The 16,614-nt window shown below is 25.4% G+C and overlaps 1 protein-coding gene across 5 annotated transcripts in view; it reads right to left on the bottom strand.

Annotated features, from left to right (window-relative positions):
- The window catches only part of Ca-alpha1T (Ca[2+]-channel protein alpha[[1]] subunit T), a 303,939-nt gene that overhangs the window by 219,404 nt on the left and 67,921 nt on the right, over positions 1-16,614 (bottom strand). For all 5 annotated transcript variants that reach the window (XM_089228015.1, XM_089228013.1, XM_089228016.1 and 2 more), the window contains exons 3-5: positions 6,288-6,400; positions 6,063-6,196; positions 5,739-5,836 (exon numbers count right to left, since the gene is read on the bottom strand). In XM_089228015.1, coding sequence (XP_089084141.1) covers positions 5,739-5,836; positions 6,063-6,196; positions 6,288-6,400 — 345 coding nt within the window. The remainder of the gene's footprint in view (positions 1-5,738; positions 5,837-6,062; positions 6,197-6,287; positions 6,401-16,614) is intronic.

Genomic DNA, 16,614 nt, shown 5'->3' with positions numbered 1-16,614 from the left:
ATATTTTTCCATATCGTTAACACTAGACATAGTTTGCCATAGTTTGGCGTCGTTTCAGAAATACGCAATAAACTTTTTGATCACATTTCGTAGACGGTTTTTTGAATATAGTAGAAACCTGTACAATACCACAAAAACGACTGGTGAATTAAATAGTGTGTTATAAATGCAACTGTAAATGCTTTAAAATGTTGTTAGCGGAGTTAAGGTAGATAGATAACTGAAAATGCTGTTCAGAATGGCATTCTAAGTTTTAACAACTTGTAAGGGTTGTCCGGGGAGGAAATTGTTCGGAAAGTCAGTCCGTATAAAGACACCATTTAGCTATCGAGTTCAAGTTGTTTAAGATTTATGATCCGTTGCACTGTTGCAATGTAGCTCTATAGAGATCGACCTTATAATTTATTTTTTTTATTTTTTTGTATATAATAGCTTAATACTTTAAGATACAATTTGATATTTTTTTATTTTTAAAATTGAGTCAATTAACATAGATTAAGTGAAAAAAATATATGAATAAGATTTGGTATATGCATAAAACTAGCTGACACACTTAGTTTCCCGTGAAAACGCCAGCAATTATTATAATATAATGATTCAAACTTAGTTCAAATTGTTATTAATTATGTTTGATATAATAGTATTCAAAACTTAAACATTTGTAGTTATTTCAATCATAATCTAAAACTAATTATTTGTTTAAAACAATTTCAATTTCTGTCGATTATCGTGAATCTAAAATGCGAATTTCGGAAAATTATTTCTTAGGTGCATACGTAAGAGAATAATTTCTAACTCTTAAGGTCTGTTGTTGTAATTTCATCCGACCTATGACGTCTTGTATGTGCTATCGTTTATATCGTCTAACACATATATGTTGAACAAAAAATAAAACATACAAATAAGATTAGGATAATATATAAAATACTAAATTAGTTTAAATAAGTTTTATATATTTTTTTTCATTTAATATAATTACCACTATTATTATTTCAAATTTCAACATCTCATATTATTTCAAATCGAATTTTTCATTTTGTGGAGTCACAATTTTTCCGTCAACATCTTACTCTAAATGAACATATGACATAAAATAAATAGTTGTGCGCTTCTAAATGAAGAAAACGTCATTGAACATAGTTCCTTTGGTAATTGATAATGCCCTTTTCTTAAGTCTACTTTTAAGACTCAGTCATTTATTTTCTACATACCTAAGTGCTTTTAGAGAATTAGATCTGGTTCTTATGTTATTTGTTAGTCCACTTAAACAAACTAAGCACCATTTCTTATATACACATCAAAAAATATATCACACCACTATAAGTAGTAGGACTGGATTTGAGCGCGATTCCACGATCATTATATTATGTTACAAAACATTTCACAATCTGGACTTGTAACATATTTTAAGCTCCATCATAATTCATAGACCAAATTACTAAAATTTATAAATATGTATTGATTGTAAAATAGGTTTAATATTTTGAATTTTTAATTATGGACGAATCATAATCTATTTTCATCCGATCAGTATTTGATAAATTAATGGCTAAAATTCTCCTTAAATGTGGCGTAAATATACCGATTTTTTATTAGAAGCACATTTTAGATGAAATAATTATCTTTGACTTAATCAATATTTTTAAGGCAAAAAAATTACTAAATACAAAATTTCGTTTTTTGATATATATAATAGTTATTAAATATCCCGTGGATAATATATGATAAAAAAAAAAACTACGAGGTTGTGATGAAACTAGGTAGTTATTACTCTAGACTGAATATGTCGATGGATAATAATTGTTATTTATTTGATATAGAAAATGGTGTTGACATTTACTAAATGAATAAATTACAATTATATAAAATAAAAAATTATTAATAAATAAACAAATAGGTAGTGCTTTCACTGGATGGCTTCTTCCCTCACGATTTCTTGTTAAAAAAAAAAAAAAAAAATATTACATCTCATATTCTTATTGTGTCCAAGGGTACAGATTGTATATTTCTTGTTAAAATTAAAAAAAAAAAATTTAGTTGATACGATTTCATTCCATTGGAAATGTGATAACAAAAAAAGTTATAAACAATATAACATTAGGTAGGTAGTATTATATAAAAATTTTACTTTCAGCACTAAACCCAAATTTGATTTCAAAATTAACAGGTAGTTTCTTACTAGATCACATATTTGTGAATACATTTTTTACCTTTCCAAATTCTGATCTTCATTGTTATTTTTTTATTTATAGAAAACTTACGGAGGATAAATGTAAGGTTCAACGTTTTGAAAATTAATAAAATAAAATTGAATAAGATGAAGATTTCATACTCACACCGCACAGCCATGGAGGGTATGTAATAAATTATATCAAAAATAAAATACAAATATAATAAACGACTTGTTTTATATTTTTAAAGTTTACTTTGAATTTCGTAAGAATAATTACATTATTTTTGTTTTACAGAGTTATAATTGTTTTCCCATATTTTAAATTATTTAAAGTCTTGTTTTTGTTTTCTTTTAAAAACTGAACGAAAAATTCTATAACATATTTGTTATTTGTTTATAGCTAGTCTACACTTGAACGAGGAATCATTAATATTATTAATTTCCTCAATATACGACATGACATGTATAGGTTGGGAACAATACACGTTCAGAGTTTAAAAGGTAATAATTTATATTCACAAAAATTCAGATTGGTAATAAAAATATAGTCAATAATTACTTTTTTTTATATATACCAATTATATATTGATACGAGTATAATAAAACGAAAATAATATCCGGTAGGTAACAATTAAGTTATTTATCTACTAACTTCACAACAATTTAAGTTCATGCTGATTGGTTTATTATATTGACATTGTTTTTTTAGCAAAATAATACATCGAAGTTGCCTATATTATGTTAGATTGTATATTACACTGAGAAAACCATTTACGAAACTAGTACATAGTGTTGAGTGTTTATTCGTAAACGTCGGTGTAGGATTTTAAATTATTCATGAAAATAATAAAGACTTAATTATTTTGAAAATTTACCTTATATAGTAACGAACTTTTCATTAAACTCAAGCGATTAGAGTTGATCTATCTCAATATTCGTTATAGTTTATGATGTAAACTAAAACTATCACCAGACCCAGAAACCGCTACTCAGCAAAATGTTATATACGTAAACTAAAATATTTCTCCAATTATTTTAATCATATTATAATTATGTTAACAGAATATTATTTCGTTCTATTATATTATATAAGCTATAATATAGTATTAAATTTTGTATTGTCGATGTTATGTTAGTTAAAAAAATAATTACAATTATAATACTAACCTTAATATTATACGCTAAATAAAACGTCAAATCTTATAATAAGTAATCAAAATTTAAAGATTTTACTAAAGAAATTTAAAAAAATTATACTGCCAATAATATAAAACATAATGATATATATTTTATGATAAAACATAAATTGTATATACTCGTCACTCAAGTGACTTAGGTGTCTTAATTCAGGTAAACAGTTTTGCAGCATAAGATATTCAGTAAATTATACAATTCCAGTTTTCATAAATCTTTTTAGAATAACCTAAATAATTAAAAATTTCTTTTTCAGTTTTAAAGTTTTAATATTGACTTACGTACATGATTTTATTGTGGTTAAAATCTTCCGTTATGTTAACGGTTATTGTAAGAAACGTAAAATAAATTAGCTTTTGTTTAAATTAAAAACGCAAAAGTTCAAAAGTTCAAATTCAATCGATTTACTGCTACAATAAGATCATTATTAATACATAAAATGATAAAAAAACCCTATAAATAATGGACACAAAACTTAACCCTTACGACCGTATGGCAACATATACTATTATACTTGTATATTTCTCTGTGGACGACAAATTTTAATTTGTTCGATATTTTTACCTAGTGCAAGAAAGAATTGGAGCATGATAACAGCACACAAACGATGTTTTGAAAACATAAAAAAAAAACAGTTTTTGAGTAAACAACAACGTTTGCTGATTGGCTTGCTTCGTTCAAGCTCAATAAGCACTAACTTTTTGTATGTCATAGATAATCGAACGATTATTTTGTGAGATATAAAAACAAAAAAATAAATATCATTATAATTTGTTTAAAAAAAGACTATCGAATTTAGTATGTTTTGACGAATTTTACATAATATATTATCTGATATTGAAGATATTTAATTTTAATATGTCCAGATGTCCTTACGTTTGGTTTTGGAGTAATAAAATAAACAAACACGAAACACTTTCACAAGATGTCAAATAATAAACCAGGTGGTAAGTATAACTATACATTTTTTATTTAAGTTTTCTAAAACTGTCTTAATAATGTGATATACGCAGAATCGTTTTGTTTTGATGGATACGGAATAAAATGGTTTAAGTTAAATTTAAGCATAATTTAATATAAACAATGAGAACATGTTTTTAATAAGTTAATAAGATATCTATGCCGTAAGTATGTAAATTTGTAGCAACATTTTGTTTTTAGCGGGGAAATATTGGTACCTATTAATCAATTTTTCAAAAACATATTAAATGTTTAAAAGTCACTTTAATAGGACTTAACTTTATTGAATGTATGATATAATATATTAAAATATATCTTTATTTACAAACCTAATTAAAGTTCTTCCAATGAGGTACTTAATATATACATTCAAGATATTATGACAGTAGGTATTCAATAAAGCTCCAACCACAAATATGTATGTCAATAAAATGATTAAAAAATAATAATAATAAGCATGATACAAATATTTAAAAAAACACCGTTTATTGAGTGTTGCCTTGTGAAGTGACAATAAAAATTTAGTATGTAAACAAAGATTTTTTTTTATTTTCGTTTGGCTAAATACTATATCTATCTTTTCTGACAAGATCGACAAATTTTTACTATCCTTTTTGACCTTTAAAACATTGGTTTGTCGTTATATTTATTTAGATTAATAAACAAAGTTTAAAATATTTTATTATCCGTTTCGAGTTTTTAATGTTGTTAAAATTGTACCTTTATATTGATATATGAAGTACATGCTTGAATATTTCAGATAACTATAACTTTGTAACGTCATCAATCGTTCTACACACATTTATTTATAAATTTTGATATGATATATTTTGTATATACATATTATATAATAAACCATAGTATCGTAAATATTTTCAAATCTAAGATTCTATCAAAAATTGAAAAGGTAATTTATATATTTTGTGAACTAAATGGCTGACGTGAAATTATTTTTTTATTTTTACGTCGCAACCGAACGACGGTTTGTCTTCTTGCTTGATTAATTTTCAGTACTCATAAAACATGCCACCGTATAGATTACTTTTATAGTCAACTTCCGATATTGAGTTTGGATAATCCAAATATATTTTTATTGCACAAAACGCGTTATGTGGTCGATGCTATGGCAACGGAATCCGTCAAAAAGGGATTTTTACGACAATAATAATAATAATATTTTAAATTCATTTAAATCATATTTTTCTATAAGCGAAAGTACCTACTCTTTATCGTACATATAATATAATATATATTATTATATATTTATTATTTATAAATGTGTCCGTGTAATATAATATATATTTATTATTATCCATATAATAATTTATTGTATTAGATCGTTGGCCATGATTCATGCATACACGCGTACACACACTTGTGCACTTTAATGTGAAAGCTAAATTTTACTCACTTGGAATTCTGTTGATGGCTCGAAGCGGCCTCAGCACCCTTATTGTTCGTATAGCAGAGAAATTTATGTTCTCTACGTTTAAACAGTACTCCAAAGCACTGAAAAGCGAGAGAATAAAAATTTTAATAAAAAAAAAAAAATCCAACACATATTATATGGTAAATAGTGAAACCACGCTTAATCCGCGTGATCAACATGCATTTTAAAATGTGCATACTTAGGCTAACCCATTAATAACGAGCGTACATAATATATTGTGATATATGGAATGAAATAAAAATAAACTAGAACAGTTTATTAACGTATTAATATATCGTTACATACCCTGCGATCACGATGAAAAAATCTAATCTGTTCCAGGAGTCTGCGAGGTATGTACAGGGACCGTACGCTCCCATGGCGATCATTTTCACGATCATTTCTAGCGAAAAGAATGCGAATATGAAGTCGTCGAACACCTGTAAACAGTTATTATAGCGCATTAGAGCTACGTCATGTCCACAATACAATAAAAATATAATATGATAAAAAAAAAAAAAAAACCATTACTTGTAGAATTCTACATCTTCTCGATATGCATTGATCGTCCACGCACGGTTGATACATGCCCAAAGTAACACAATTCAGCAGTATGACAAGCATGCTTGCTCTCTCGAACCACGTGTTAGGGGGTTGGTTAAGGAAATAAGGTTTGTAAGACATTTATACAAAATTAAAACAACTTATATAGTTATATAATTTTTTTACTAGCTATTAAATATTATTTAATCTATAATTCAAAAACATTTTGGAAGTCATCAATCATTTTGAACATTTCAAAAATGTATAACAGACCTTAAATTTAAACGCATAATTTTTCTAATTTTTCTTCTTCAATATTTTTAAGTAATAGAGACTTTAACGCTAAACAATAATTTAGGTTTATTATTATTAGGTAATAATTTATTATAATCCAACTATGCTAGCATTCGTTTAATTCAATATTTTATAGCCATAAGTAATTATTACTTATTTTAATTAAAATTCATAAAAACTAAATAATTGATTTTGTTGAATTATTAATTTCATGTGACATAAAATAAAATAAAGAAAAAGTTGCTTTAGAATAAAATATCAATTTTAATTTTTTTTTTTTTTTTTTTTTAACAAAATTTTATATTTCACCATCTGTTACAATATTGAACAATACGCTTAAGTGATAAAAGATAACAAAGTAGACATAAGAAACAGAGTGAAGAGGACTCCATTGAATATAAATTTAAGTAATCCTTATAAATAGGTATTCTAAATGTCTATATATGACAATAGTTTGTCGTAAATAAATAAATAAATAAATCATGGTCATATAAGTTTTTTTTAGTAATAGTTTTTAAATTTAACAATGATATTATTATCAACAAACATGGTTGCCATTTTATTTTATTCTTTATTTTTTTTTTTAAAAGAGCTTTAGGATATTTTGACAAAATACAACATTTTGTTTTAGTTTCTACCCCCGCCCCCACTGCTTTTTATTCTAAGTTATATTTTTTTTATTTACACGAAATATACTTTCAGTGACATAGGCCATTGCAGGGTTACTTAAGTTATTAAATAAGCGACATAATGAGCTATTTTTTTTTATGAATATAAAGAAATGTGTTAATTTTATGTAGACCAAACATAGTTATATTATGGCACCACCTAACCTAATTAGTAAAATACGTTCATATATATTACTAGTAGTTGTATATATAATATCATTGACGTAATAAAATAAAACATATTTTCTTGATATTGATTTCGGTATTGTAATATATTGTAATGTATTGTATATAGCATAAACTAATAACGGTAATAATGGACCTATTTTTTTTCAATTTACCATTTTATACTTCTTCGATAATTATTGCTTTCTTTAAGTTTTGACCTGTATTATAATACATATTTATCGCAATATCAACTGCCGCAGTTTGGCGCCTATATTCCAACAAATGAATAAAAATAAATAACGACTTCTAAGTTTAACGGTGTTATCTTAAATTATTTTTTTCATGCATTATACATTTTTCACCGCTCGTTACAAACTGGAAATATGTCAAACATGCTGTAAGGTTGTAACTAATATATTTCAACGTTTCCTCTATAATCAGATATGCTGTCCTCTCGTTGTCGATATTGGTTTAAAAGATACTAATGGTGGTTTTATCGGTAACGGCATCGAAAAGAAGTCGCTTATCGCGTATCAATACATAGTATGCATATTTTTTGAATAAATAAAAGACAATTTATAAAGTATTTATGCAACATTTAAAATCTATATATAAATTATGGTTTTGATATATTTTTTTAGTGTACTAGTTGTATAATCGATAACTCGAGAGAAAGATATACAATAAAATATATGAGCTCTACCATCAGCTTCGTAGCCGGGGGGTTTGGTATTTTAACCAGCGCCTTCCCGCATTGACTTTCCCCTTAATAAATATATTATTTATTATTATTTATGCATAACAACTTTATAAAGCTTAGTTTTGTTTATACCTAGGGTTTTTGTAAATCATTTATACGTTATTATTATTCCTTAGCTTAAACATTTGTAATTATTGTAAAAGTTTAGGTTAAAAACACTTTAAATTGGTTATATTCTTATATTTTTACAGGCACCTATCAGAAAACATTAAAAACCATTCAAAGTTCAAAATTTCCCCAAGAAAAAATAGTTCACGTGAAAATAAAAAATATTAAAAATAAATTTGGATGCTTCTTCAGTTCGTTCAAGCATAAAATAATTTTTAATCCTCTGAGAACATGAGTCCTTTTAAAACTAAATCAAAGCAATTTAATTTTTAAACTCAAATTCAAACCATGAAGTTTAAATGTTTTCACATGCATAAAAAAATTCAATAAAGATAAAAACATCAGCTTGAAGGAAATATAATGAGATATTCACTTTGATGTAAATTTATTCTTGTTTAAATATAATAATATATAATTATATATGTATACTATTCTATAACTATAAGTATTATAAGTATTATAATATTAAATAATAAAGAAATATAATTATGCCATTCTATAGGAAGAAAAGGGAAAACATGAAAATTGTAATTTCTTCTATTTCTTATAATAATAATAATAATGACAAAAAAATTAAAATAATAATACAATAAAGACGTAGTAACAACTACGAATACAGAAAATATTTGATTCAATACATATTTATCTAAATGTATAATTGAAGCTTATATAAACAACAATTGCTATATTTAATAATACAACAGTAAGCTGTTTATTTTATTTCGATGATTTTTCAAATCATGGTTCAAAAAACAAAACATGAACAGTTTCGTTGAGAATAATTTAATGAATAAGTCATTAAGTCAAGCTGATCGAATATTAATATTTGTATTTTTTTCACCTATTAATAGTATGTATATTGTATATGAATGATTTTATCATAGTTAATTACATATTAAGTAACTACACAAGTTACAACTAAACACATTAAGTAACTACACAAGTTACAACTAAACATATAAAGTAAATACTAATTATAAATTGTATATTATGTAATAAACTAAAATATATAAAAATTATTATGAAGTATGCATTTTTTAATTCAGTAAATTGTTTGTATTCTATATTTAGTTACAGTCAGTTTGACATAAATTTTAAATTATTAAAATGTATACTATAATATGATGGAGTATACAGGTACAATTTATTACTTATAAATCAAGGAACAAAAACTACAGAATAATCCTTAAATTGTTTCTCAACTTTAAATGACATATTTCACAAAATATGTCCAACCACAAAGCAAAACGAATTGTTGTATAAAAACATAACATTGTTATTGTGCAGTTGACAAACAAAAATTTGATTATAAATTTCAAAAAAGTATATATTTCCATTTTATATTATAAAAGTTCTTGTTTAAAATATTGATACCTATACCAAATCAAAAACTGCTATCTATAAAATGATTGTTTCAAAATAAAATATGAATATTATGTACTTAAAAATATACTAAAACAACAGAGCATTGGTTAACATATTGTCTCAAATGAGCCTTGAAAAACATCAACAAATTTCAAAATTAGAGAAATTTACACTACTTCCTGATATTGAATCACAAATTCTGTAATATTTTTTTTTCATTGTATAAGATAATATTATATTACTATTACATTATAATATAAGGTATAACTGCGGAAATAACAAATTGAGAGTACGTGGAATTTACTATTCATGTTTATAATTTAATGATGTAGTGTTATCTCAAAACACCAGGACATGAATAATTTTTAAGTCTTTCCATAGCTTTGATATAAACTATGATGTGCATTTTAGAATATTACCTGCCTAAATAAAAATATGTGTACCTAATAATATACCGTAATTAATTTGTACAATTGATAAATAATAAAATTAAAAAACAGGGCTTATGTAAAAGCAAACTGATAGTTAATTATAAAAATAAATATTTTGATATTAATATTAAGTAAGAACCTTTATTTACAAATTAAATACATAACTGCTCAATTTCCAATACCTATTATATATAAAAAAAAGTTACAATTTTGAATATGGCTAAATATTCGATTTAAGCTTTAGTACATTTTTTTTTTTTTTAATTGTATATATACCCTCTACAGCATGGGCCATTGAGCTTAAAGCAATTTAGTATATTACATTATACTAATACTATTGTTTTATGATAAAATAATTTGCATTATTATTAATACCGTATGCGCGATAAAATAATTTGCAGGCTACACACATATTATTTTGTACCTAATTTAATATTTGTGTAACTTCGACAATTACACTTACGTTTAAAATTGCCATAAACGATTGTATAATGCTATTAATATTGTTTTAGTAATATTTTCAAATTTCATAGTTTCCATACAATTATTGGATCGAACAATGTATGTACATTGTATAGTTGTATCCAACAACGTTAATAATTACCAAAAACACTTCATTAGAATATAAAGTATAAAAGTATAGACAATCGTGTTTGATTATTATTTGTTATTCTTAAAGCATTAAAAAGAGATAAATAATGATGTTGATTAACCCCAAAGCTAATTACCACATTTTATATAGTCGATTTTGGTTCCAACCAATTCTAATCATTCCTCTATTAGGAACTCTAATACAACCTTTTTACTTAGAAAAATACACGCCATGTTATTTTAAAAAAAATTCCTGTAGATACACATATTATTATGATTATAAAAATAATTATCAAACTTATATTTTTACCAGCTAGTACACTGGTGACCTATGACAGTATATCATATATAATATTATTGGTACAAAATATTTAGACACATATTTAACTGGATCTCGATTTTTTTTACGAAGCACGTATGTAACGAATTATAAATATTATGTTATACAAGGATAATGTTTTCCTACACTTGTATGTAAATACAATAATAATATAAAAACTATTATTACGATTTAAGATAATCCTTTCGGTTGTTCAGTTTTACCACACAATAGGATTAAACGTAATATAATATTATTATGTTATGGAATAAAATAAACAACATTAATAATAATAAAATAGTATAGCCATACTTATAATATAAGAACATTTATTTTACTGCTTTTGTCTGATATAAAATATGATTGATTTTAAATTCCATCACCGAGGCAATTGAAAACCAACATTTGGTAACCATAATGTAATCACCAATTCGGGAATTAGTGACACCAGCCAATGATTTCACTCAGAACCCGTTGTGTGACTGAATACAATCACCGCGCCATACTTAGACCACTTTATTTATAATGGCACACAACTACAATAAAAGATTTTAGTAATTTGTATTTTAACACAAGCAAGCAGCGCAGCGATAACACTTAACTCAGTCGTAAATATAATATTACACAATCGATTATAGTTCAGTGAATGATATACGTAAATAGTTATAAATGTGATGAACTCGTATATTATGATTATTACTTACCTTATCTTCCCAGTCATAGGCTTGGTTGTGACAACTCTTTTAAGTTGTATTATATTTTTTATCCTCCACAGTATACATGAATTAACTGTATGCAACCTGCCAACCTATATAATATAACTAAATAATTTTAATAACTACGCCTTTTAAAGTAATATAACTACATCATACTTAATCGTTTGACTCGTCTACTTCAGAATATAACTACACTATAATTTCCGTGATTTTGTACGAGTATATTTTAACTGTACGAATTATATAATAATTTTACGTGTAAATAAGCTGCAAGAGAAGATCCACGTTTCTCTTGATATAATCCACCGGCACTACTAACTGCAAGTAGCACTACTTATTTCTTAATCGCGATTCACGGCCTACTATACTTTTATGTGATACGCTTTTATCGTCAAACTTTTATGAAACGAGCGAAAAATAAAACAGAATCGTTAAGTCAGTCACTCACCCTCGTCGATTACTTTATTGCCGGTCCGCTGTAGCGTCTTACCAAACGGACTGGAGGAGTAGAACCGGATATCGTTATTTTTAGTGATGTTATGTATACCATATATATACATCTCGAGGCGTAATAAAATTGTTATGGTTTTAATGGTAAACGGACCAAATCTCCACAAACACAAATCTCCTCCTCTTGTCCACATGTATGGACCTAATTGTGCAATACTTTTATTTTTTACCAATGTAACAATAGTTTGTGTTACTTGTATCTACAAAAAATGATCTCGATGAAAAACAATAAACAAAAAAAAATCAAAGCATGACTTTCAATTTAAATTTTTCAGGAATCAGATTATTAATCGTAAATGATTTTAAACGTAAGTAATATCAACGAATTGCACGAATACAATCAAGCAATCGTTATTGTTTAAATTAAAATGTTTTAGAAAAATTGACCATCTACATAGTCGTGTAAATGTATTCCAATGAAACACTATTTTTTATACATCATCATTATATTATACTCAAACTATTTAATTCTTGTAATATTGAACACTTTCTAATTTTTTTTGAAAACAATTTAACATATTTTACTTAATATGTCATTTGAAGTAATTAGTAAACAATATCTTTCAATAAAAGTAAAATATACTTTTTGGTTTTTACTATTTTATATTTATTTTTATTTTATTATATTCTTGATTATTATTATTCTAAATGTTTGAACGATAACACTCACGTTTTATTTAATATTCCATAGAAAAATATTTTCTATGAATTTTATACTGTATAAAATTAAATTTTGAACTACCTAGTAGTTAATTTTTATAATATATTTTTGAACTTTGACAAGCACAGTAAAATGGAGAGTATATTCTAACCTACTGCAACGAATCTCCTTACTATTCCACTTTTCAACCTATATAATTATTAATTACTCGCTCGAAATTTAGTTTTTATACATTGATAATATATTATGATCTCAGAAAAATATTCTGCTTCAGAATATGAATAATTCAAAATATAGTTTGTCATCTAATAATTTAAAATCATACAAAATTATAAAAAATAAAAAATAGCGAAAACTATAATTTACAATGATCAGACCTGTCTGGTCGTATGGTATTCAAATATGGGGGATGGCCAAACCCTCAAACATTCGCCCCATCCAATCTTTCCAAAACATTGCCTACGTAATTTAACTGGTACATGACAAACCTTTCACTTCACAACGACCTCAAAGTAACTAATGTCAATGACTACACCAAAATTCACTACCACCGTTTCCACTCCCAACTCAACTCCAGTACTAATCCTCTCATTAAAGATATGGCTTCACTGCATATCCCAGGTTACCCCCCTCGCAGGATCAAACGAAATTGGAATAGAGATCTCCTTAAGTGATCTAAATCCAACTATAAGTTCTTAGGTGTTACCAATGGGTGACTTCCTTAAAAGTTGTAGTTTTAAAAAAAAAAAAATGATGTATATATTCTATATCAAAATTACTAAATGTGCTTGTTGTACAGATTGTTTTTGAAAATAAAAATAATAAATAAAACTATAATTATTTTTTCAAAATTGTATTGGTTCCTAAAATTACTGCAAATCATCATACAAATAAAAATCAATACTCTTAGAGATAATCAGTATCGAATACTTTTAAAGCAATCATTTAGAAAATTATGATATTATTATTTATTGTGTATTATACAAATATATATTCTCGTATCTGGATACGAAATATACTTGTCGATCCGGAGAGATGTCCGAAGTCCGTTGTCATAATATTGCAATAAATAGTGGTGTAAATAGTGGAGGATTGTTTTTGTTTCTCTTATATTTTTATTTTCTTCGCCGTCTAGCTGTGTACATCCTACTGTGTAGCACTGGATACACAGACAGCTCTGATTTCATTCTTTTTCCGCCTCTATAATATATTATATACTATTCTCTTGAGCTATTTAACTTTCCATAAAACCCAACTACTTTCATTACTATTTTTTTTCCTTTTTCAAAAAAAAAAAAAATAATAATAATAAATAAATAATAATGTCAAAAGTGCTTTTTTTTAGCAGTCAAGATTTTATTCAGCTCTACGGGAGAGACGAAGAGTCGTATGTTTATTTTATGCAATTCGTATATTACAATGTATATAATATATATTGTATGTACATATATTTTTCGTATGAGAATATACTAAAAAAATAGAATACAAACGTATAAACATCTCTTTTTTGTCTGATTCGAGACAAAAACAAAAAAGTAGAGAATATTTTAATACTTTTCCATGCCATTAAACGAGTAAATTACATTCATCGTACTCGTATAAGGGATTAAACTTTAAAATATACTTGGTTTGGTTTTACAGTGAACCACTGCAGATATCCGATAATAATATATTGAAAGACAATAATATATTTGTTACATTCGGAAAACCGATTATCATTTATCTCCACAACACCATTATACAAATGTGATTAATTTATCACTGAACGGAAAAGTTTAGAAAAGAGAAAAAGTTTAGATGAAACATTTTGAGACTCTGCGAGATTCTATCCTGATCATCTTATTTATCTATAATAATAAAAAAAAAAAACTACATAAATAAAAATAACTAGGTATAATATAGCTATATTGATTAAGAATTCGATTTTATAATTGAAAATTTTGATTCAAAATATGAGTTAGTAAAAATATTTATTTTTCGTTACGAAATGTAATATTTAAGATAATTAATAAAAAAATATATTTATCAATGTTCGTAAATATACTTATAGCATAAATATTACCTAAGTGTTAAAATAATTATGTTCCGTGCAACTGCTAAACAACTATAGCTACTTGACGACTTGCAAGACGTTATAACTTATAGGTGATTCAAATTCTTCAAGCAGTAAGTTATTTCAACTAGTAAAATTAGCAGAACTTGCCGTATTAAGGATATAACTCTTTAACCTCAAAAATGTCCGTTTATAGATATAAAAGATTTTTCGGAATTTTTAAAAATACTTGAAGACCATATTTTCGAATCTTTGAATTTTTTTTATACCCCTTAAGGATAACCCTGCTATAATACAAACTTCTGTTTTTCAAATAAGACCCCCTACTTTTTTCCTTTTTAATTATAATGCAGATATATTTTTGATAATCTTGATAAATTTAAGTCAATATTTAAGCTAATAGTTTTTGAGTTATATAACTTGTGTTTTAATGATAATATGTACATCGTAAGCAAATTAATAGTGTGGGCATAGACGATTTGAAAAAGTTAACAATTAATATTGATTTATCAATATAAATATTATTTAAAAATTATCTTATTATATAAGTAAGTAAAATAAATACTACATCTAACATTACATGTATTTTATATATTTGTATAAAATCATTTTTAAGGATTATTATCGTTAGTATAAACATTTTTATCACCAAGACATTACTCATTAGATTTAAATATATATCAACATTTTCAAAAAATCATCCACTAAATAATTTTCATTAAAAAAAGGAGATTCTCATTTGAAAAATAGAAGTTTGTATCGCCATAAAACACTCCTTTATCCTTATGTAGTATAAACCACCGTATATAAATGTAGAAGTTTAAACTATCTATATGGTTATCTATACATTAAAATTATAAAATAAGATGCTGTGTGTAAGTGCAATTTGGGTTTATCTATTTTTTAAGATAACAGATGTTTCAGTATTCTTACCATTTTGGACTAATTCGATCGTAATGAGCGAGATACATGTGATGGATTTTCTTTTATTTAAAAAAAAAAAAAAAAATGTCTTGACCAATAGAATCTAAATGCATAAACAAAAATAATATTCACCGTGAATCAAAAAGAAATTCCTGAGTGAACTTCCCTGTAGTAACTTTTAGGCACTATAATATAAGGGTTGAAAAACAAAGGTATGCATACTTCTCGAGTATTAATGAATGTTAGTGCAAAATGTGATGTAAATATTAGTTCATTAATTTTCAAATCTAAGGTAACTTACAAGTTAATATTTACTAACTATTTATATCCTAAAGGTAACCTATATATAAAATTTATGACATATGTTTATATATTATATGTATAAACAAAAACATTTAAATTTCCTTAGATGTAACAAAAATCATGAGTGACCCAACATTTGGTGGTTGAATTCTGGGTTGAAAAATAGTCAACAACCCACCTGATAATCTAAATAAAATGGAATTGTATAAAAAATGTGGTGCCCATTAAGCAAAAAATGCACATTTGCGTAATGAACGCAAATTATTTGATTTTATATAATATTATTTATATACAGGGTGTCCTGCCATGGATAGCCATTTTGTAGAGTTTATTTTTTTGAAAATATTGACGCTTCAAAATTTCATTTTCAGTAATTTCCTGATTTTTAATACTTTTTCTAGTTTTGAAGAAATAAAATATGATTATAAATTTATAACTATTAGG

Source organism: Diuraphis noxia, unplaced genomic scaffold (assembly GCF_037042655.1).
Source record: "Diuraphis noxia isolate RWA-SAM2 unplaced genomic scaffold, SU_Dnox_SAM2 contig0004, whole genome shotgun sequence".
NCBI lineage: Eukaryota > Metazoa > Arthropoda > Insecta > Hemiptera > Aphididae > Diuraphis > Diuraphis noxia.
The sequence above is the reverse complement of the archived record's forward strand: the minus strand, read 5'-3'. Positions and strand labels throughout refer to the sequence as shown.